General features: G+C 43.9%; 1 protein-coding gene across 2 annotated transcripts in view; it reads left to right on the top strand.

The window, feature by feature from the left end:
• The first annotated feature begins 2,864 nt into the window (after nucleotides 1-2,864).
• spast (spastin) overlaps nucleotides 2,865-25,042 on the top strand; it is a 65,411-nt gene continuing 43,233 nt past the window's right edge. For both annotated transcript variants that reach the window (XM_059982199.1, XM_059982198.1), the window contains exons 1-3: nucleotides 2,865-3,230; nucleotides 8,613-8,696; nucleotides 11,839-11,922. In XM_059982199.1, the coding sequence (XP_059838182.1) occupies nucleotides 2,909-3,230; nucleotides 8,613-8,696; nucleotides 11,839-11,922 (490 nt within the window). In that variant the 5' untranslated portion in view covers nucleotides 2,865-2,908. The remainder of the gene's footprint in view (nucleotides 3,231-8,612; nucleotides 8,697-11,838; nucleotides 11,923-25,042) is intronic.

Below are 25,042 nucleotides of genomic sequence, written 5' to 3'. Positions count from 1 at the left end.
AGAGATGCTATGAGACCATCTATTGTCCTATTAAATGGCAAACTAGGCTCAGGAATTAAGAGGCAGATCCTAATTTGTATGTTCTTGAGATACCAAAATTCGGTGGACTCATTTAGATAACATTCAGGTTTCAGCTGATTTGTGGCATATGTATCATTTGCAGCTTAAGCACCAGGGTGTGAACATCCTCAAGAGTAAGAGAAATTTTGTCCACCTCCCATTCACATTAAAGATCTTTACCAAATTACAGGTATCTCACTGACAAAAGTTTCAGGCAACAAGAGAATCTAACTTTTTCTTGACAACCTATTCCTGTCCCTCAATAATGTCTTGGAGTCAGGATTCACTACAAACTAAAGTGGACTGGTCACAGGTATTGTAGCAAGACAACAAGAAAGAGTCTAGATATCCTGCTGTGTGTCTTGCCTCCTGAAATGGAGAGATCATTTCATCATCAATAAAACACAAGTCAGGGGAGTCACTTGCCTGGATGAACAGAACTTCAACATTATTCAAGAACCTCAAGACAGCCCAATGATTTGCAAAGTATCCACCACCCAGAATATTTACTCCCTCCACTAGCACGCTGAGTTCTACAGTTACTTTCCCAACTATTCCAGCATCACTTTGTAAACATGTGAGCTCTGACACCAGGAAGGACAAGAGCACCTAGCACATGGCACACCACTGCATGCAGGTTCTCCTCCTGGTAGGCATACCACTCTGATTTGGAAGTAATATCATCATTTCTCCACTGTGACAAGACCAAATCCTGAAATTTCCTACCTAAGCAGCATTTTGCAAGTTCCTTCATGTGGAGGAAAGGGGTTAAACTTGAGGACTGGGAGATTGACATCACTTCACTAAATAAGCAAAGCAACCCACCATTGACTTCTGCAATTAAGTTTGGGCCATTAATTCTGACTATGCTAAAAGAGTCCATATTCTCCTCCAAAGCACGGTAGTGCAGTGGTTAGCACAAAACTTTACAATACAGGTTCATTTCCCGCCACTGCCCGAGTTTCCTCTGGGTGTTCCTGTTTCCTCCCACAGACAAATTTATCAGTTGGTAGGTTAATTGGACATTGTAAATTGTTCCATGATTAAGCTAGGATTAAAGCGGGGCATTGCTGGATGGCACAACTCGAAGGGCCTGGATTAAACTGTACCCCAATAAATAAATGAATAAAATTGAAGCAACCAAACAAAACGCCTCATTATTGATCCAAAACAAAACTGAAAACCCACGTCAAGAACTATGGACACAAGACAAGTAAAGGAAGAAGTACTGCAGAAAATGACCTATCTTCTAAATATTTTCACCATTTATAACTGGATAAATGTCATGCTAACAACACTCATTAAGTCTGACTCCATTTGGTTAGAGCGGGTCTTCATTTCTTTCAAAAATTCTACAGTACAGTATTTGCTATCCACATGATGCATTACAGCCACTTGCTATGACTTCTTTGGAAACGCTTCCATTTTCACTACTTGAGACAGAATTAAAGACATTAGACGACTCAAGAAGGAGAATTTAAGATGGGATCTTAAATCGGACCAGTAACTCGTCCATTCCAGATGGAAGGTCTCGACCGGAAACGTCAACTGTCCATTTTCCTTTACAGATGCTGCCTTTCCTGCTGAGTGTTTCTTTTTATTCCGTGATGAGAACGTTACCTGACTTGATATTGCATTATCCTGCTGAAGGGTCTCAGCCCAAAACGTCGACTGTACTCTTTTCCTTAGATGCTGGGATCCTCCAGCAGTTTGTGCGTGTTGCTTGGATTTCCAACATCTGCAGATGTTCTCTTGTTTGCATTATCCTTTTCCGTTTGCCAGCACGTTAAACTTTGTCACCTTCAAGACAGAAGTTAATCATTAGACATTACACCTACGACTGCGCTGACACACACAGCTCCAATCTGCTGATGACACGACCTTATATCGAGCGGTGATAAGACAGCCTACAGGGGAAAGGTTAACACCCTGATACAGTAGCACCAAAATAACAACTTCTCCCTCAATGTCCGAAAACCGTAAGAGCTGATGGTGGATGACAGGAGAAACGGAGACAGGCTCGCCCCGATCAACATCAATGCCGTCGAGAGGACGAAGTTTCAAATTCCTCGCTATGCACATCACCGAAGATCTCACCTAGACTATACACACCGGCTGTGTGGCAAAAAAAAAGCACAACAGCGTCTCTTCTACCTCGGGCGACTGAAGTTCGGCATGAACCCCCAAATCCTCAAAGACATTCTACAGGGGCACCTCTGAGAGCATCCTGACTGGCTGTATCACTGTCTGGTATGGGAAATGCACCAACCTTGATCACTGGGCACTGTAGAGAGTAAACACAAAGTACACTGCAGATGCTGTGATCAAATCAAGACATACAAAAAAACTGGATGAACTCAGCAGGTCGGGCAGCATCCGTGGTACGGACAGCCCAGCACATCTGTGAATGTGAACTGCCCTTCACTGAGAGCATTGACAGCACCAGGTGCGTAAAGATGGCCTGGGAGATCATTGGGGACACCAGTCACCCCAACCAGAAACTGTTTCAGCTGCTTCCGTCTGGCAGCATTAAAGCCAGGACCAACAGGCTACGGGACAGCTTCTTTCTACAAGCCATAAGACTTATGAATTCACATGTCTGTACATTGCGTCGGAGTCATAACGCAAACACTTTTACTCCCGCAGGTTATGGGAGGGATGTAAGATTTAAATAAATTCAATTGTTTCTCCGAATGGCCAAGTCTTAGCTGGAGGACGCGGCCTCCTCCTGATTGGACAGCAGCATCGAGCCTGGGCTGTTGTGATTGGTGGGAGGCCGGACAATGCCGAGTTGGGTGTTGGCGCAAGCGCACTGCCTTGCTTGTGATGGCGGAGAGAGGGCGGGTGAATGAATTCTCCCGGAGGACGAGGCAGGAAGAAGAAGGGACCGGCCCGAGATCCGCCCGAAGGCAACAGCGACAGGCTCTCGCTGCACAAACGTAACCTCTACTACTTCTCCTACCCGCTGGTCGCTGTCTTCACCTTCCTGCGTTTCCTGGCCTTTCACCTCTGGCTCTTCTTTGCCTACGTCTGCCAGCGCCTGGCCGAGATGGCATCGCGCAAGAGCACCCCGACCGTGGCCACGGCCGAGCCCGAGCAGATCCGCCAGTCCCACCGGCTGGCCTTCGAGTACATCTCCACGGCTCTCGGCATCGACGAAGACGAAAGAGGTGAGGAAGAATCAGGAGGGGGTTGGCTTTTTGTTGGTCCATTGCAAGGGATGTTGGGTATGTCCACTGCCCCTTTAAAGATGAGTCAAAAGCACTGCATTTTGTTTTTAATTGGAGTGGGTCGGCATGGCATTGTAATGTTGTGCAATATACGCTGGATTGTAAAGTAGGCTGTGGTATTCGTTTGTCGCCGCGTTGCCAATGTTCCGCGTATTGTCGTTTTGCTGTGATGTACGTGTGGTATAAAACACTTTTTACTGTATTTTTTGTACTATACAATGTACATAAATTGTGAACAAGTGCACGCTTGTAAAAAGCTGATGCGTTGTCTTACATTTATTATGCACTGAAACTGAAGTTGGAGTAATAGTTTGCTTACTCCACTATCAGTTGGTCAAAGTCATGGTTAGTTTCCCTTAACACTTGATTCCCAAGATCCAAGATTGAGAAAAGACATAAGAATAGACTTGGGCTAGCCAGCCCATTGAGTCCAATCAATCATGGCTGAATTATTTATTTAATGGTACAGAGCAGCGTATTCCTTTCCAGGACAACCTATAATGACCGATTAACGTACCCAGTACATCCCTAGACGGTGGAAGGAAACTGGAGGGCCCGGAGCAAACTTGCGCATCCACAGGGAGACTCCTTGCGGATGGTGTCAGAATTGAACCCCGGAATGCCCCAAGATGACAGCTACACTACCGTGGCACCCAAAAGTCTCTGGTTGCCCACCCGATCTATTCCTCTTTTGTTTCGAGATAGTGTGGAACAGCCCGTCTGGCCCAATGGGCTCCACCACCCATCAACCCATCTATTTAACTCTCGCCCAATCGCAGGTCAATTTACGATGACCAATTAACCTACTAACTTGTACGTGGGAGGTGATTGGAGCATCTGGAGGAAACGCACGTGGTTACAGGGAGGAACATAAACATTTATTTTCCTTCTTAACCCGGTTCTCTTGCTTTCTCCTCTCTCTCCCCCCCCCCCCCATCACCTTTAATGCCCTTACAAATCAAGAACGTGTTAACCTTTAATTATACCCAGTGACTTGGCCTCCATTGCCATCTTTGGCAGTGAATTCCACAGATTCACCAGCCTTTGACTGAAGAAATTTCTCATCTCTGCAGTAAATGGACATTCTTGAATTCTGAGGCTGCCTTCTGGTCCTAGACTCTCCCACTGTTAGAAACATTCTACTTATCAGCACTTAATTCATAATATTCTATACCTTAGTCATTTATGTTCATGCCCAGGTAGAGCAGTTCAATAATTTGCCCTGCTTCAGCTGTACTGAGAAGAGATTCAGTTGGTGACCTGTGGTCTGAAACTGTCCCGTGGTTCTAGATTCCCACAACCAGTAAATACATACACTCATAATCTATCTTGTCAAGCTCCAGCAGAACCTTGTATATTCCATTAATATCAGTTCTCATTAACCAAAACACTAAGCACAGGGTGAACATACACAAAATGATGGAGGAGCTCAGCAAGTTTCAAAGGTACATCCTGAAATTCTTTTACTTCGCAACCATCCATGAAAACGGAGGAGTGCCCCGAAAGAATGTAAATGCTAGAACCCCAAAGCCCCCCCCCCACTCACACATAAGCAGCAGCAAAGCAATGACCCCACCAAGCACTCAAGCATGCAGCAAAGCCTCAATAAAGACAGAGGCTTGCAGTACCCAAAGACTACTCGCTCACTCGGTAGTTTGACACCCCACAGGCTCGGTCTTTATTAGGGAAAAAGAGGTGTTCCCCTTTCACAGCGAGAGGGGAGACATGACAGACAACTCGCTGGTTTACGATGTTAAAAGACCGTTGTGTCACTTTTTCTGAGCTCTGTGCTCAAAGAACTGGGGTCTCTGAGCACACAGCCAGCAACCAGCTCACTGCTTTTGACCTTCCGTGTACTCCCATGACACACCAGTTTTCTGCAGAGACACTGACCACGAAATCCTGGAACCCTGAAGGCGTGCTAGTCTTCTAGGCCACGTACTCGGTATTTCGAATAGCAGCCAGTCGTGAGACCCTGAGAGCCAGTCCCATTCCTGCAAAGAACCAAAGTCAGCATTTAACTCCAGGTCAGGGTCTTCAAAAGAACCCTGAAAGGGAAAAGTAGAGATATTAAAGATAGAAATAGAGCTGTTACCGAAGATGCAAGCAAAGGAGTTGCCGTTAGGTGTCATTGTCCTCCCAGCTTCTTACTTCATCTCCACCCCCCCCCCCCCCCACCCCCTTCCCTCTCACCTGGTCTCACCCGTCACCTCCCAGCTTGTATTCCTTCCCATCACCTTATTCTGGCTTCATCCCCCATCCTTTCTAGTCCTGATGTTATTTTCTCCATAGATGAGTTCCTCTAGCATTATGTGTGTGTTGCTCTTGAATTCCATCATCTTTGGAATCTTGTGTTTAAGTACAGGGGAATCTGTGGGACTTTCTCTCATTCTGTAGCTCTTCATTCCCAGGGATCAACCAAGTGAACTGTGCCTTCCTTCAATGTCATTATACCCCTCAAACTAAATCTATGCTCAGTACTCCCAGGAATTTGCCAATACTCAGCATAGTGCTAATAAGACTTTGTAATTGAAAAGGAAATCTGAACGAAAAGCATAAACTGGTGAGGAGTACTCAGTGGGGTCAAGTAGTGTCTGCGGCAAGACAGAAACGGTTAAGGTTTTGGGTCAATTACCCTTTTTCAGAATTGGTGAAGTAGCTGTTATCCAATTTTCAAAGGACCCATGTGGATCAGTCTGTTTATGACTATAACTACCAAACTTATTTGTATTGACTTTAAAACTCCTTGTACATGCTCTCCCTTATATTCTTCATTCTAATGATCTTATTATTCCTTGTACTTTGCAGTTTGCCTGTTAGTTTACATTTTTGCATCCTTTACTTGTGTATAGCTTTATCTTGGATTACTTTTCACTCAGTAAGAACACTTTTCATTCCTTGATGTATGAGTTGCTTCTGTATTACATTAAAATTCCTAAAGCTCTCCTATCAGTCTGTTGCTTGCCTATTATTATTGATCATTAAGGACCCTGATCATCTGGGACATGCCCTCATCTCATTACTAATGGGAGGAGGATTTGGATACATCCATTCAATTTGAAAATGTGCAGATTCCTAATAGGCAACTTTCCAAATCTGGCGTAGCAGCTCGCATAATGCTTTACAGCACTGGCTGTAAAATCAAGGTTCAATTCCCACCATAGTCTGTGAAGAGTTTGTATGTTCTCCCCATGATCGCATGGGTTTCTTCAACTTCCTCCCACATTCAGAGTTGGGATTAGTAAGTTATGGGCATGCTATGTTGGTGCCAGAAGAATGGTGACACTTGCGGACTGCCTCCAGCACATCCTCTGACTCTGTTGGTTGTAGCTGCATACAACACATTTCACTCTTTCAATGTACATGTGACAAATAAAGCTGATCTTCCTTTAATCTTTTTCGTTTCATTCTTTCCACACATCAATTGTTTGCCTGCTGACATTTCAGACGGCAACTCTGCCGTTATGTTGGCTGTGCAGAGTTACTGTCAAATGTATAAGGGGAGAAAGAAAATGTGTGTGTGGCAAAAAATTGCAGTTGTGCACTTTAACTTTTCTGCTTGTTGGGACCATCAAATCATGGAAGCACCTTTGCAACCTCCCACAGCCCCAGATGACCTTGTAATTTCAGTCTCTGAGGCCAATGTGAGTGTGTCCTTCAGAATGGTGAACCCACAGAAAGTGCTAGCCCAGACAGTAGCTGGTCAAATATTGTGGCTAGAATGTTCACCGATATCTTTAATTTTTCACTTTGGTGGTCTGAGGTATCCACTTGCTTCACACAGGCTTCAGTTATACCTGTGCCTAAGAACATGGTAACCTGCCTGAATGACTGCCATCCACTAGCATTTTCATGCAATGTGAAGTGCTTTGAGAGGTTGCTGATGAAACCTATCAACTCCTGACTGAGAAGCGATTAGAATCCTTTCCAGTTTGCCTACTGGCACAACAGGTCAACAGCAGGTGCCATTTCACTGGCTTTTCACTCAACTCTACAATATCTGGACAGCGAAGATGCATACATCAGGATGCTCTTTACTGAATACAGCTCAGCATTTAATGCCATCATTCCCTCAAAACTAATTAAATCGGTTTCATAACATTGGCTTCAATACCTCCTTGTGCAGTTGGATCCTTAATTTCCTCACTTGCAGACCCCAGTCATTTTGGATTGGCAACAACATCTCCATAATATCGCTCAGCGAGGGTGCACCACAAGGTTGTGTGCTTGGCCTCTGCTCTATTCACTCGACACCTATGACTGTGAGGCTAAGCACAGCTCAATTACCCATTTTAAGTTTGTTGATGACAGCACTGTCGTTGGCTGGATCAAGAGTTGTGACGAATCAGCATCTAGAAGCCACACCAAGAACCTCTCACAATGTCAGCAAGACCAAGGAGATGATTGTTGACTTCAAGAGGAGGAAACTAGAGGTCCATGAGCGACTCATTGGGGAATCAGAAATAGAGAGGGTCAGCAGGTTTAAATTCCTCAGTGCTTTAGTTTCAGAGGATCTCTGTTCAGGGTCCAGAATGTAAGTGCAATTACAAAGAAAGCACAGCAGTGCCTCTAGATTCAGCATGTCATCTCAAACTTTGACAAGTTTCTATGTCAGGAACATAACATGCTGTGATAAAAGTTGGAATGTTTGCCGTAAAGTCTACAAAGAGTAGTAGATATGGCCCAGTCCATCACAAGTAAAGCCCTCCCCACCATTGAGCACAGCTATACGGAGCACTGTTGCAGGAAGGCAGCATCCATCATCAAGGGCCCCCGCTATCCAGACCCATGCTCTCTTCTTGCCGTTGCTGTCAGGAAGAAGGTGATACAGGAGCCTCAGGACCCACACCACCAGGTTCATGAACATTTATTACCCCCCAGCCATCAGGCTCTTGAACCAGAGGGGATAATTTAACTCAACTTCACTCACTGAATTGTTCCTATTGAACTGGGCTCACTTTCAAGGATTCTTCATCTTGTTCTCAATATTTATTGCTTATTTATTATTTTTTATTTTTGTATTTGCACAGTTTGTGGGTTTTTTGCACATTGGTTCCTGTTGGGTGTGGTCTTTCATTGATTCTGTTTCATTTATTTACTGTAATTGCCACAAGAAAATGCACCTCAGGGTTCTATATGGAAACACATACCTTTCTTCAGTAATAAATTTACTTTGAACTTAAACTGCAAGTAGGCTTCTGTTTCTAACGGCATGGCTCGTGGGTAGTCAGTAGTGGGGGGGGGGGGGAGGAGGTGTATAATCGGCAGGTTATGTTCATTGCTCCAAAGGGCTGATATAAATGTTTTCCTCTGTTTGAATAGGACAGAAGAAAAAAGCTGTGGAGTGGTACAAGAAAGGGATTGCAGAACTCGAGCATGGGATTGCAGTCCAGATCTCTGGAACAGGTAAGATCTTAATGAATGAAAACTTGTTCCTGTTGATGCCAGTGCAGTGTTTTTTCCATTCAGGTGGTTAAGAGAAATTTAGCATAATAAGTGGATTTAAAATGGATTTGGTTGGGGAATGGATGGTATTCAGAGAAGAGTGTCACAATAAATTGTGATCTAGAAAAGAAATACAAGTTACTTATAGGAATGAAAATCATAATGGCCATTTAGATAGCACTTCACAATCAAGATATTGCAGAGGATGACTCACAACTGTACAGTACATCATTTTCCTCTTAGCTGGGTTATATTGCACCACATCCAATGTGCTATTATGTTTTCTGCCACTTGCTTTATTCTTGCCCTGCAGGTGAAGTTCTGGAACATGCATTTGAATCTCACAATGGCAGCTGAGAAAGTTGAATTCAAATAATCACTTTTTTTTGCAAAATCAAGTCCGTTTTGTAAAATGCTGTTTGTAAAGACTCATCAAATATCCGATCTGGATGGAAAGTGAGACCCAATAAAAGCAATTGTGAATTAAGGGGTGAACGATAAACACTGGTCTTTTTCCAGAGTTCTGTCTGTTGCATGAATGAAATTTAGAAGTCATGAGGATTGCAAACAACAAAGAGCAGTTAGTGGTGTTGATGGGCAGGCTTAGTCAGTAATATTTCTGCAGCACTGTGGTATGCAACAACCATCGAGTACAACCATCTACTGTTGGTGGCCTGTGATATTGCCAGGACCAAATCTCCCACCATGAATATTTTGGATGGGCCATTTAAATACTAGAAGAGGCGATCAGAGGCTGGGCAATCTGTGGCCCAATATTTAGTGCAGTTACTCCCAGCTCAGAGGACCTAGATCTAACCCTGACCTTAGTTGCAATGCATGTCCTCCCTAGGGAGGCCACTGCTGTGGTTTCCTCTCATCTCAAGTGTGTGTTGACATGTTAATTGGTTACTGTAAATTAAACTATTATGTAGTTAAGTGCTAGGAGTACCAAAGGGTACCTAAGGATATTTTCTCATGATAGTCATAAGACAGAGAGAAAGTTGCTGGATTACAGGAGAAGAGAGTGGGTCTGGAGATTACTTTGAGCTGGTGTGCATCGAGGTTCTTCAGTCAAGATGGCTACTGTGCTGAACTGCAAGGTTCATTGGAGTCGTGGCTCGGACTCAGTTGTTTTTGTGTGGTCTGCTATATCTTCTGTCCAATGGGAGGCGGGAGAGGAGGGAATGACTGGGGTGCGTAGGATCTTTGAATATGCTGGCTGCTTTACTAAGACAAGGAGAAGTATAGACAGTCCATGGAGGGAGGCTTGTTTCCGTGATGAGTTGAGCTGAATCCATAACTCTGCAGTTTCTGGTGGTCACAGGCAGAGCAGTTGCCATACCAAGTTGTGATACATCTGGATTTGGATGCTTTCCAGGGGCATATGAAAGTTAGTGAGGGTTAAAGTGGATATGCCAAATTTCTCCAGCCTCCTGGGAGAATGGAGGCTGAGTAATGTTTTGGGGCACCAGTGTTGAGGGTAGTTGGGTCTGTTGGTCAGGAAGTCAGGGATCCAGTTTCAAAAGGAGGTGTTGAGTCCCAGTTCTAGGAGCTTGGAGATGAGTTTGCTTGGAATTACAGTATTGAAGGCCCAGCTGTAGTCAATAAACAGTCTTCTAATGTAGGTGTCTTTACTGTCCAAATGCTCCAGGGATGATTGTAGAGTTAGGAAGTCTGCCATAGAAGGCAAATGAATTACAGTGGGTTGAGGTTGGCTGGAGGTTGGAGTTGGTGTGTCATGAAGCACTTCACGGTGATGGAAGTCATTAAGGCACTTTGTTATTTTAGGTACTGGGAAGATGGTGATTTTCTTTAAAAAGTTGGGATCCTCAGATTGAAACAGGGAGGTGTAAAATATTTGCAAGTCCCCTGACAGTTGATTTGTGCAGGACCTATGAATGTGGCCAGGGATACTTGAGGCTAAATTCCTTTTGCAGTTCACTGATCTTGCATCCATGACAGTAATTGTGGGTACAGATGCATTGGATGCTAATTGGATAGTGGTAACATTCTAATCTCTTATCGACATTTTGAACAAAGTACACTAAGCTCGTCTGGAAAGGATGCACTGCTGCCTGACTTGTAGTTCGATATGGCTTATCAACCCTGTTGCAGCTGATGGCTGGTCTGGGACTTGATTTTTGGATTAGTATTGTCTCTTGATATCCTTGATGGTTTGACAGGGATCATATTGCAATTTCTTGTAAAGGTCAGGATCACCTGATTTGAATGCTGCGCTCCTCGACTTCAGGAAGGAGTGGATAGTGGATCACTGAGTTCATCCATGCTTCCCTTTTCGGGAACACTCGGATTGACTGGTTTGAGATACTCTGCAGATCTGCTGATGAAATCTGTGACAATGGTGACATGCTCATTTCTGTTGGCTGCTGAGTCTTTGAACGTAGACCAGTCTTCTGACTCAAAGCAATCATGTAGAAGCTCATCTGTTTCCTCAGATCAGCAGTGTATGACTTTCTGTATTGAATCTTCATATTTCAGCTTCTGTTTGTAGGCAGAGAGGAGTACAGCCTGGTGGACTGATTTACCTAATTGTGGGTGAAGAGTGACTTATTAAGCATTATTGATAGTCATACCTTATTGAATGGTGGAACAGGCTCGATGGTCTACGCCTGCTCCTATTCCTTGTGTTCTTGCATACCAATTGTCAAAGATATTTCGGCCCCTGCTGAGACGAGATAAGTTAACAAAATACTACCAGCTCATTTTTTTTTTGAAGGTGGCCTGGTTGAAGTAACTAAGATACAGGAGCAGAAGTAGGCCATTTGGCCCATTGAGTGTGCTCTGTCATTGCATCTCGACTGATTTTATTATTTGTCTCAACCCCAGTCACCTGCCTTCTCCCTGTGACCATTGACTCCTGTCCTAATCAAGAAGCTATCAATCTCCACTTTAAATGCACCCGATGACTTGATCCCTATAGCAGTTTGTGGCTGTGATTTCCACAGGTTCACCAGCTATAATGAAGAGTATCTTCTGCATCCTGTCACAACTGGTGACTGATCTGAATCTGCATGCTACATAATTAGATCTTTAGTAGGCTTGCTTTTGTTGCTAAATATTCACTAACCTCCCATCTTGCCAGGTGAGCAAGTTGAGCGAGCCAAGCGACTGCAGAGCAAAATGACAACCAATTTGATCATGGCTAAGGATCGTCTAGAGCAGCTAGGTAGGTACTGCAAATGCTGGCCACTGATTAATGGGATTATTGCATATGACTGTGCTGTTGTGGGCAGTTTGCCAAGGTCAGGTGTTTTACTGTTGAGCATAGAAGATGAGAAGGCTCGTAAGCTCAAAACTGTTCCAGCAATCAAGGTGAGTTATGATCAAGCTCTACCCACACAGTTCCCTCATCCTCTTTCCCTTTCCCTGCTTCTAAATGTACTTCAATAAGTTTTGAACAAAATTTGTCTTGGATTTAAATTTTTAACAGCATTGGTTGCCTTTTTTTCCTAAATTTCTGCATTGTTTACATAGAAATAATACTTTGTCGTACTCCAGTCTTGAAAATGTTTGCTTTGAGTGTTTTGAGGATTAATCCTTGACTCCTCAGTCAAAGGAAATACTTAATTTTTGCTGCCTCCTATCAGTTTACATTTTAAGCAATCAACTTAAACTCATCACCCCTACTGGGACATTATGCTCTATTTGTCAGATCCTCGACTACTTGTTTAATCCTTTCTATGTTTTGTTATGGTGTCCATATGTCCTTTTCAGCTCTATTTCAATCTCTCCTTCCTCTAGAGAGACAGCTGGGGTATGTAATCTGCGGGTGTACTTTCATAATGTAATGATTGGTTAGAGTCCTGAAGCATAGCAATGGACCCTTCAGCCCACTGTCTGTGCCAGCTGTTAATTACCTAATTGCATTTATGGCCTGAGTAAATGCCTTCTGTGCCATGGTTCATATCTAAATATGTAAATGTTCTGCGGCTACCAGGTTCTACCTCAGAGAGGGTTTTCCAGAAATCAGCTGCCCTCTTGATGGACATACTTTTCCTTCAAATCTTCCTCGAAATTTCCTACCCATGAAACCAATGCCATGCGTTAATGGGTAAAGTTTCTTGCTGATGACCCTATATGTGCTCCTGCATAACCATATATTTATTTTATTTATTAATGGGTCTTTCTGGCCCAATGCAGCCGTGCTACCCTTGTAACCACTTAACCTAGTAACCAAAGCGCCCTTGGAATGCGTAGGGAAATTGGAGCACCCAGAGAAACCCGCGCGTCACAAGGAGAATGTACAAGCTCTCTACAGGCTGTGGTGGGAAATGAACCGGAGTTGCTGGTGCAGTAATACCTGACACTAATCGTTATGCTACTGTGCTGTGCCAAACATGAACTTCAACCAAGTTTCCCCCTTCTGCCTTCTTTACTCCAAGGAAACAAACCCAGCCTGTCTAGACTTTTCTCACAGCTGGAACATTCCATCCTAGCCAATACCCTGGTGAATCTCCTTTGCAATCTTTTTAGTGATTAACGCAAGCATAAGCTAAATGCCAGGAATGATACAGTTATTTAAGTAGGTGTGCATGCCTTTCTGTGCTTTCTGAGATACTTGAACAAAACAAAAAGGAAACAAAAGTGGTCTCTTCAATGCTGTTACAACTCGGGGTGCTGGAGTTCTAAGTTCAATTCCAGCGTCGTCTGTAAGAAAGTTTGTACGTCCTTCCCATGTGCGAATAGTGGATTTCATCAGTCTATGGTTTCCTTCCGTAGTACCAGTTAGTTGGGTGATTGGTCATTGTAAATTTTCCTGTGATTAGACTAGGGTTAAATCGGTGGGTTACTGGGTGGTGTGGCTCAGTGGGCTGGAAGGACCTATTCTGCGCTGGTATCTCTTTCATATAAAAAAGTTTATATTTTTCTGCTTTGTATAATATTAAAAGTTAAATATTCATTGTCTATTATGGAAGCCCTAGATTCTAAGCTTATGTAATGCTCCAGTGTTTATATTTTGAATTATTAATATTAAAAATACAAATCCCTTTTCACAAGGGAATTAATTAGATGTCTTAATACTGTAGTAAAATATTGATATCTGGACCTCTGTTTTTAAAATGCATACTTCCTGGTATAAAACTAACACTTAATGTTGTATAATACAATATTCTGTAAAATTGTTTTCTAATGAATTAACAGCGTCAACTGGATTGTTATTCCTATGGGGCATTCCTGTTGTAATAACACAGTGAGGTAGCAGTTGGCTGTGTTCGTGCAATGAGGCGATTAGTGGCTGCCTTCACTGAAAGGTAGTTCCTGAGGTTCTGGAAGAAATCCACATTGTCCAGGTTTTATTTTTGCAGGCTTTCTTATAATGAGGGAGGTTGGGTGTGTTGTGTAGAACATTAAAGCACAATGCAGGCTCTTCAGCCCACAATATTGTGCTGACTTTTTGACCTACTCAAGATTAATCGGAACTTTCTCTTCAATGTAGCTCTCAATTTTCTATCATCCAAGCCCCTATCTAAATATTTCTTAAATGCCCCTAATGTATCTGCCTCTACTGCCACCACTGGCAGGGCTTTCCTCACACGTACCCTCTGTGTGTAATGTGAACCTGTGACAACGCCACTTCACTATCTACCAATTACCTTATGCCCCCTTGTATTAGCCATTTTCACCCAGGGGTAAGGTCTTTGGATATCCACTCATCTGTGCCTCTTGTACACCTTGTTCAGAAGAAACATTTTGCAAAGGTATTTTGTTTAGTGGAACTTGAGTGCGAGGCTCCTTCTGTTGTGTCTCTTGGTGAATGAATTGATGCTGGTGTGGAGCTTGGTCTTTAAATGGCTGAGGTGACTTTGATTGTGGACTTGAGTTAACTTAGGTTAAATAGTTTCCTTATTGTTATTTAAATTGGATGCACTTCAGTATGAAACTTGAAGTTAATGCACATCATTAAGGTGAGGAAAAAGTGAGATGACACAGCCTTGTTTGACACTGGTCTCCCACATCTTGTGACTGGAGAAAATAATTTGGACCTCACGGAATTGGAGGGGAACCAAGTCGATCAGGTTGCTTCTTAATGGCTCTCCGCATGACTTTAGACCACCTGGACAACGCAGATACCTATGTCAGGATGCTGTTCTTCGATTATAGCTCAGCATTTAATACCATCATTCCCACAATCCAGATTGAGAAGTTGCAGAACCTTGCTCTCTGTACCTCCCTCTGCAATTGGATCCTCGACTTCCTAACAGAAAGACCACAAGCTGTGCAGATTAGTGATAACATCCCCTCCTCGCTGACGATCAACACTGGTGCACTTTAGGGGTGTGTGTTTAGCCCACTGCTTTACTGTCTATATACGCATTACTCTGTGGCTAGGTGTAGCTCAAATGCCATCTATAAATTTACCGATGATACAACAGTTGTTAGTAGAATCTCAGGTGGTGATGAGAAGGTGTACAGGAGTGAGATATGCCAACTAGTGGAGTGGTGTCACAGCAACAACCTGGCACTCAATGTCAGTAAGATGAAAGAGCTGATTGTGGACTTCAGGAAGGATAAGACGAAGGAGCGCACATCAATCCACAGAAGTGGAGAGAGTGAGCAGTTTCAAGTTCCTGGGTGTCAAGATCTCCTAAGGATCTAACCTGGTCCCAAAATATCAATGTATTATAAAGAAGGCAAGACAGTGACTGTACAGGTAGTCCCCGAGTTACGAACATCTGACTTATGGACAACTCATACTTACGAACTGAGGAAGGAGAACGCAGTCTACCATTTAAAGTCGGATGGTGACGCTGTCTGCCATTTTAAGTCGTTGCCATTGACACTGAGTGTTTAACTTTGTATTTGGCTTAAATTTTTCTCAGTAAGATTCACCCCTGACCATGCCCCCCCCCCCCCCCCCAGTTCCGGTCAGCTGGTGGCGCAGTCAGATCAGTGCCAGGCTAGAGAACGGAGGGTCCTGAGTTCGATTTAGTGACAGACCACCCCCGTGCTGGGTTGATGTCGATCCAGTGACTGCTGTACCATCTGTGCCGGGTTGATGTTGAGCTTGCAACTTGACCTCGTTTTAAAAAAAAACACAGTTTAAATTCCCACGTGGAATATTGTGGAGCATCAAATACCCAAACCCAGCACAGCCCCCACTTTCCCACTTAACCTGTCTCAGTGCGGTGCAGTTTAGGACCCAGGGAAATCAGTGCGGTGGTCCTTGGGACCCGGTGGACCTCAGGAGCCGGCGCACGTCAGGACCTGCTGCCCGCAGTGTTTCTGTTTCATCAACGGGAAGCAATCGCGATTCAAAACAAAGTGGAAATACTAAAGCGTTTGGAAAGAGGTGAAACGCCATCAGTCATTGGAAAAGCGTTAGGCTACAGTCGGTCAACGATCGGAACAATATTAAAGGATAACGGATAAAGTGAGAATAATGGAGCATGTGAAAGGCCCTGCCCTGATGAAAGCTACAGTTATTACTAAGCAACACTAATTACTGGAATACATGTGTTTCTGAAGTGTTTAAATGCATAGAAAGGTAAAATATATACTAAGACAAATGTTTGACTACCTGACGCTAAATAATACCGGATGTACTTGTTCTGACTTCCATACAAATCCGACTTAAAGACAGACTCAGGAACGGAACTCGTACTTAATCTGGGGACTGCCTATACTTTATTAGGAGTTTGAAGAGATTTGGCATGTCAACAGATACACTCAAAACCTTCTATAGATGCACCGTGGAGAGCATTCTGACAGGCTGCATCGCTGTCTGGTATGGAGGGGCTACTGCAGAAGGTTGTAAATCTAGTCACCTCCATCTTGGGCTCTAGCCTACAAAGTACGCAGGGCATCTTTAGGGAGCGGTGTCTCAGAAAGGCAGCGTTCATTGTTAAGGACCTCCAGCACCCAGGGCATGCCCTTTTCTCATTGTTACCATCAGGTGGGAGGTACAGAAAAGCCTGAAGGCACACTCAGTGATTCAGAAACAGCTTCTTCCCCTCTACCATCCAATTCCTGAATGGACACTGAACCCTTGGACACTACCTCACTTTTTTTAATGTACAGTATTTCTGTTGTTTGCACTTTTTAAAATCTATTCAATATACGTATAATGTAATTGATTTACTTTTTTTTCCTCTTCTATATTATGTACTGCATTGAACTGCTGCTGCTAAGTTAACACATTTCACATCACATGCTGGTGATAATAAACCCGATTCTGATTCTTCTCGCCTCCAACCTGTCCCCCAATCTCTGAGGAGCTGCCTGAGAGTAAGATCCTGACATTGAAATGTCCAGCTCAGTTTGCTTTATTGTTACTGGGTCTAAGGATAACAGCAGTCTGGTGCAGCAATCAGTCAGCTTTTTGTAGGCAATAAATGGTGCCATCGCCATGACGCCCATGTTCCTGAGTACTAATAAACAATAGTTTTAAGTTGCAAGCTTTTGTATGTCGTATGTGAAGCAGATAAGGCACAAGAACTTCCACAGATGTTGGAAATCCAGAACAACTCACTCAAGAATGCTGAAGGAACTCAGCAGGTCAGACAGCATCTATGGAAATGAATACACAGTTGATGTTTTGGGCTATGATCCTTCATCAGGATTGGAAAGGACACGACTTGAGATTTTGTCTTCTAAGGACCATCAATAAGATTACAAGTTTGTGGGTTATTATAAGCTGGTTCAGGAACAGGATGGATTTTTGAGGGCAGCCAAATTTGAGAGTCAAAGGGCTTTGTGCCTCTGGAAAATTGAGGGCTAAGTAGGAAGGAATAGTAAGATTGCTCTTAGTAGGTTAAAAGGGCAGTACAACATCTGAAGATGGGCTTTCCTTGTTTGTAAGGTTGTTCGCTGAGCTTGGAGGTTACCACCAGTCGAGGTGACGTAATTGGAGTATTGTTAATGCCGAGTGCTGGAGTTTATATTGTTCTAACTCATTCTTATTGGTTCAGTAGTCTCTGGGGCCTGGCCATCCGGATAGCCGAGTGATCTCTGCTGGCGCATGTTACTGGTTATTGATCTTGGTTTCCTCCCACATTTGAAAAATGTACAGGGTAAAGATCTTTTTTTTAAAAAAAGCTTTATTTGTTACATGTACATTGAAAAATACAGTGAAATGTTGTTTTGTATTAACAATCAATGCACATGTTGAGACTGTCTTGGTTGTTGGTACAAAACAATGCATTTTGCCATGCTTCTGATGCCAGCATAGCATGCCTACAACTTACTAATCCATGTGTCTGGAAGATGGGAGGAAACCCATGCAGTCACAGGGTACGTACAAAACTCCTTACAGAGGGCAGTGGGAATCAAACCTGGATTGGCATTGTAAAGCGATTGCACTAACCTATGGTGCCGCCCATTATGAGTATTATGACCATCAGGGAGGAGGCTACATGGCATCCATGCCAGGACCACTAGACTCAAACAGTTACTTTCCCCAAGCAGCAAGGTTGATCAACACCTCCACCCACTAACTCACTCCTCCACAACCCCAGCTACTACTGCGTTATCACTTCCTGTCAGTCACCTGATGTACAGATACTCCTTTGCCTAGCATTGCTTTATGGACATACCATTACTCTATGTATATAAGCTATCTTATGTACTTGTTTTTCAAAGTACATTTATTACCAAAGCATGTGTACTATATACAACCTTGAGATTTGTTTCCTTACAGGTAACCACAAAACAAACAAAAGCGATAGAACCCATTAAAAAAGACTGTAAAACATTCAAAGTGCAAAAAACCCCAAATCATACAAACAATAAAAGAAACAAACAACATTCAGAACTAAAGTTCATGAAAATTAGTCTTCAGCCATGAGGCCAGTTCATCGCTGCAGCCAGTCCAGGAGCCCATTAGTTGCAGGCTACAGCTTCAGTTCAGCACAGAGATGAGTAAACCTTGCCGAACGACGAGCCCATACCTTTCCTCTGCCCTGACACCGTGGCCTTTTCAATCTTTTCTGGCACTTAAATTTATCAAGCACGAGCTCATTCCTGGCTCTTAGGCCTGGGTCTACCGTCTTGCCTTGGATGTGCTGCTTTGAATTGGCTCCAAATCTGCTGCAGCGATTTCCAAACATTGGCTCATTCCTCGCTCTTGGGCCCAGGCCTCGCCATCTCCATTCGGCTCGTACATTATATGCCACAACTGTCCTGAACCTTTTGAAGCTTTCAGTTCACACTCAAAAATGCCAGGTTGTTCAGGCAGTTCAGAGGCTCACTCTGAAAGGGAAGTTGCAGGCTATTGATTGTGGTGATTGTTGTCCAGAAAGTGATTAATAGTATAGTTAAGTTTGATTTGCTGCCAGTAAGGTGTCACAGTATTTCTTAAGTGCCATCTTAAACTGGAAGTTCTTTATCTTACTGTTTTTTTTTGTTGCATTGGATGCAGGGTAATAATTATTTTATTCTCCTTTACACTTGTGTACTGGAAATGAATCAAACAGTTTTGAATCTTGTCGTGTGAAGGACCCACCAGAAATCATATCTTGCATCCCTTCCAAGCTAGGATGATCAGTTTGTTTCTGTTTGATATGCAGACGAAGATTCCATTCAGGGTTAACGTAGAAAACCTCTGCACTTGGAGCTTGCGTTCTAATGACTATAGCCTATTTGTTCTGTGTTAGTCAGCCAAATGGTCCTAATATGCTCTTTATTTCGGCATACAGTTTGCCGAATTATTATTGCATGAGGCTGAGCTAACCGGCTTTTTGTTAATTTAATTTGTGGTGTGGTATTGGGCCGAAGATCCTTTGCTATCTGTTAATGAGAATTTGAAGTCATAGTTGTGTGGAAAGCACTGGCAGAATGGCCAGCGGCAATGTTTGAGTGGAGGCTTCGGCTGTTAAGGGAAATTGAAAACTTTTTTTAAATTTAGAGTTACAGCACCAATGAGCCCACACCACCCAACCACCCAATTACACCCATGTGACCAATTAATCTACTAACTCCTATGTCTTACTGTCTTAGGAATGTGGGAGGTAATCAGAACACCCGGAGGAGATCCATGCAGTCATGGGGAGAACAGGGAAAACTCCTTGCAGACAGCAGTGAAAATTGAACCCCAATCTTTTGTGCTTTAAAGCATTGTGCTAACTGCTACGCTAAAATACCACAATTAAACCATCAGAATGTTGAGCTAAGTGGCATACTATTTGTGCAAAATTCCTGCCAGAGTGAATTTTGCAACTAAACCTGCCCCCAAAATCTGCAATTTATTATTTGCAACTGCACAATACATGGCTCCATACTCCTGTCTGTATATGTGGATGTTTCTGGTGTCTTTTTTTCCCAGCCCAAGCATTGCAAAGTATCTTGTGCTTCAGATTTCCTCTCTTGGGTTTGTGGGAGGGACGGTTTTGCAGTTGATATTTTTTGCTGCTTGTGTTCTGAGTTGTTCTGCTGAGCATTGTGGGCATGCAGTGTTTGGTGCCAGAATGTGTGGTGACCCTTGCAGGCGAACTCCAGCACAACCTCCGGTGTGTTGATTGACACATTTCACTGTTTCGACGTGCACGTGATAAATGTACATATTAGAATGTAAACAGCATTGCTAACAGTGGATTGAAGTGTTTACAGTGCAGTGTGTGACTGAGGTTTTAGATAGAAGGGGATAGGTTTTTTAACCAAAGGGAAAGAAATAACTTTTTACATGTATATCCGAACACCCTCAGCTGATACCGTGTTTCATTGAGCAATGAGCACTGGGTGTCTTGCCTAAGATATTAAAATATGATTGCGACCCCTATGCAGGAGAAAAAGAGTTGGATTTGAATGCTGCTTCCCATCACCATGGAATCTTGCGAGTCTTTAAATTTAGCCGTTGTGGAAAGAAACATGACAACATGGTTTACTAAGTGTTTTATTCGCAGTGGAAGAGGCAGCAATGAATAAGAATAGAAAAATTTCCTTTATTTGAAGAATCTTAGATCTTTTGCATCCACTTGATATGATAGTGCAGTAGCTCTGACATTACAATACCTTATCTGACCCATCTTGTGTATTGTATTGGCATCTGTAAGTTAGTTTTGTCCTGATTATGCAGTTGTTATAAACAATGATCCTGTCTGCCTGTGCAGGTGGCCAATGATCGTTCAAGGCACAGAATGAGGTTTGGGTGGCCAGGACCTCAAAACTTCCCAAAAAAAAGGATTGGATCACAAGTCCAGTCATCTGCTTTGTTGACTGCAGGATTGCATCTGTTACAGTTTTCCTACATAACATCACTAAATGTAAAATGCCTTGAGCCATCATGAGGAGGTGCCATATATAATGTGGCCTTTCATGATTTGTATTTCTAAAGACTGTTTTCCACAGTCCAGAGTGTCCTTTGTTATTCTTGTACAGAATGTGAGTGTTGTTGGTTAAACCACATTCATCATTCATTGCTATTGCTTCTGAGCTGAATGGATTGTTCATCCATTTCAGAGAGTAGTGATCACTGTGAACCTGGGATCGCAACTCTGCCAGAGCAGATGTGGATACCGTATTTCCCTTCCTGAAGGACCCGAGTGGGAGCTTCACAATCACCATAAGTAAATGCTCAGATTTAATTAATTCCTTACGTATAAATTTCACAGTTACATTGATGGATCAGGACTCCAGACAACTGGATGTGAGTGCAGTAGCTTGATTAATTCTCTTAAAATTCTCAGCCATGGGTTATTAATCCATGCACTCTTCTCATTACTTCCAATAGAGAGGAGGTGCAGGAGCCTGAAGACCCACACTCAGTGTTTTAGGAGCAGCTTCAATGCCTCTGGCATCAGATTTATGAATAAGCCATGAACGCAACCTCATTATTTTGCTCTTTTTGTGTTATTTATTTATTTTTATATACACCCAGTGTCACTTTATTATGTATCTCTGTACCTAATAAAGTGGCCTCTGAGTATTCATGGCTGCTGAGGTCCATCCACTTCAAGGTTTGACATGTGTTTTCAGAGATGCTCTTCTGCACACCACTTGTAACGTGTAGTTATTTGAGTTACTGTCACCTTCCTGTCAGTTTGAACCAGTCTGGCTACTCTCCTCTGACCTCTCTCATTAACATAGCATTTTTGCCCACAGAACTGCCACTCACAGGATGGTTTTTTTTGGACCATCTCTGCAAACTCGAGACTGTCATGTGTGAAAATCCCAGGCAATCAGCAGTTTCTGAGATATTCAAGCCACGCTGTCTGGCACCAACAATCATTCCAGAGTCAAAGTCACTCAGATCACATTTCTTCCCCATTCTAATGTTTGGTCCGAACAGCAACCAAACCTCTTGACCGTGTCTACATGCTCTTGTGCATTTAGTCACTGCCACATGATTGGCTGATTAGATAATTGTATTAATGAGCAAATGCACCTAATAAAGTGGTCATTGAGTGTACATCAGTGATAATAACCAGATTCTGATTCCATGGTGCAGTTGACTTTGTCAAACGTTTGTGGGTTTAAACCCACTAAGGTATTCAAGTTCAACTGAAGCGGTTTTATTAGCTCGGTATTTGAATGCCATTTGCAGGAAACGTGCTCATACCATATCATTGCAGATGCTGTATTACCACACTACTAATCTGGTTAATCTTGCAGTCTTTTTAGAGTCTCCCTTAACCAATGACTTCTAGTTGTAGCCTTGCCCAATCTGAAGGGAGAAAGCCTGCTTGAGTTTACATTATCTCTCATTATTTTGTATACTTCTATCATTCTCCTACACTTCAGCCTCTATTAAATTCCATCTGCAATTTCTCTAACTGACTTTGTAAGCAAATATTAATGATAACCTACTACCATCGGACCGGTCAACATCTGCAATTTCTCAATCCACTTTTCAGACTTTTTGTGTTCGGACTTTCCACGTAGGGAGAATTTCTCTCAGAAAGGAAGTTCTGATTAAAGTATCAGACACTGTCTTTATAGTTCATAAGGTAGAATCCTTCTTTGATATTTCTCAGTCACAGTCATACAGTAGAGAAACTTGCCCTTTGGGCCACTAAATCCACATCAAACATCAAGCTCTACATACACCAAGTCCATTTTATTCATCCCATATTCAAAGGAGGTTCATGAAAATTATTCCAGGATTGAATGGCTTGTCATATGAAGAGTGTTCGATGGCTCTGGGTCTGTATTCACTAGAATGCCTGTATTCAACTATGAGGAACCCAGGGCATATTCAAAATCTGGATTCCAGCACCATCACCGCATGTTCCAACGGCCATGGATTGGCCTCGGCCGTCGCTCTCGGCTGCCCCAGCGACCCAGGGCATATTGAAAACCTGGACTCCAGCACCATCACCCCGGGTTCCAACGGCCATGGATTGGCCTCGGCCGTCGCTCTCGGCTGCCCCAGCGACCCAGGGCATATTGAAAACCTGGACTCCAGCACCATCACCCCGGGTTCCAACGGCCATGGATTGGCCTCGGCCGTCGCTCTCGGCTGCCCCAGCGACCCAGGGCATATTGAAAACCTGGACTCCAGCACCATCACCCCGGGTTCCAATGGCCATGGATTGGCCTCGGCCATCAATCTCGGCTGCCCCAGCGACCCAGGGCATATTGGAAATCCAGATTCCAGCACCATCACCGTGGGTTCCAACGGCCATGGACAGCTTCAAAGCGATTGCGCAACCACCAACTGCGGCTCCAGCCTTGAACTCCAGGCCGGGTCTTCACATGCTGCGATTGTGACTCCCGTCTCCCCTTCCCCCACCACCACTCTGCAATCCCCTCTCCCCCAGATCCCATCGTCAGCTCCTGGGCCCTGAGGCTCCATCTTCCTCTCACCCCAACCCTCCCCTCTCCACTGACACCACCAGCCTCCCTCCCCCCTCTGATCCCATCTCTCGTCTGTGCTGGGTCTTTACCATTCCCTCTGACCTTCAACTCTGAGGCAGTCCTCAGTAAGGGCCTCAGCTTTGTCCCCCTTCGCCCACACCTCAGCGAGTTCCGCATACGCCATGATGCTGAACTCTTCTTCCGCTGGCTCTGTCTCCGAGCTTACTTCTTTGACAAGGACTCTCCTATACCCACCGATGACCCCTTCTCCCGTCTTCAACCCCCCTCCTCTTCATGGACACCCTGCTCTGGTCTTTTGCCTGCTCTGAATCTCTTTATTGCCAATTGCCGACGGGACATCAACCATCTTGACTTCACTACACCCTGTTCCAATTCCAACCTCACTCCTTCCGAACGCTTTGCTCTCCGCTCCCTCCACACCAATCCCAACCCCACTATAAAACCTGCTGATAAGGGAGGAGCTGTTGTTGTCCGGCGTACTGACCTCTACCTGGCTGAGGCACAGCGACAACTCTCTGATACCTCCTCTTATTTACCCCTTGATCATGACCTCACTAAGGAGCATCAGCTCATTGTCTCCTATACCATCACCAACCTTATCAGCTCTGGGGATCTCCCATCCACTGCCACCAACCTCATAGTTCCCACACTTCCCATTTCTACCTCCTACCCAAGATCCACAAACCTGCCTGTCCAGGTAGACCTATTGTCTCAGCTTGTTCCTGCCCCACTGAACTCATTTCTGCATACCTTGACACTGTCTTATCCCCCCACTTGTTCAATCTCTTCCCACCTATGTTCGTGACACTTCTCATGCTTCGAATTTTTTCAATGATTTTAAGTTCCCTGGCCCCCACCGTCTTATTTTCACCATGGACGTCCTGTCCCTATATACCTCCATCCCCCACCGAGATGGTCTCGAAGCTCTTCATTTTTTTTGGATTCCAGACCTAACCAATTCCCCTCTACCACTACTCTCCTCCGTCTAGCAGAATTAGTTCTTACTCTCAATAATTTCTCCTTTGGCTCCTCCCACTTCCTCCAAACCAAGGGTGTAGCCATGGGTACCCGTATGGGTCCCAGTTATGCCTGCCTTTTTGTTGGCTTTGTGGAACAGTCCATGTTCCAAGTCTATACGGGTATCCGTTCCCCTCTTTTCCTTCGTTACATCGATGACTGCATTGGTGCTGCCTCCTGCACGCATGCTGAGCTCGTCGACTTCATTAACTCTGCCTCCAACTTTCACCCTGTGCTCAAATTTACCTGGTCCATTTCTGTCTTTCTGTCTCCATCTTTGGAGATGGCCTATCTACTGATATCTACTATAAGCCTACAGACTCTCACAGCTACCTGGACTATTTCTCTTCCCACCCTGTCTCTTGCAAAAATGCTATCCCCTTCTCACAATTCCTCTGTCTCTGCCACATCTGCTCTCAGGATGAGGCTTTTCATTCCAGGACAAAGGAGATATCTTCCTTTTTTAAATAAAGGGGCTTCGCTTCGTCCACCATCAACTCTGCTGTCAAATGCATCTC

Source organism: Hypanus sabinus, chromosome 10 (assembly GCF_030144855.1).
Source record: "Hypanus sabinus isolate sHypSab1 chromosome 10, sHypSab1.hap1, whole genome shotgun sequence".
NCBI lineage: Eukaryota > Metazoa > Chordata > Chondrichthyes > Myliobatiformes > Dasyatidae > Hypanus > Hypanus sabinus.
This window is presented reverse-complemented; position numbering and strand designations above follow the sequence as displayed.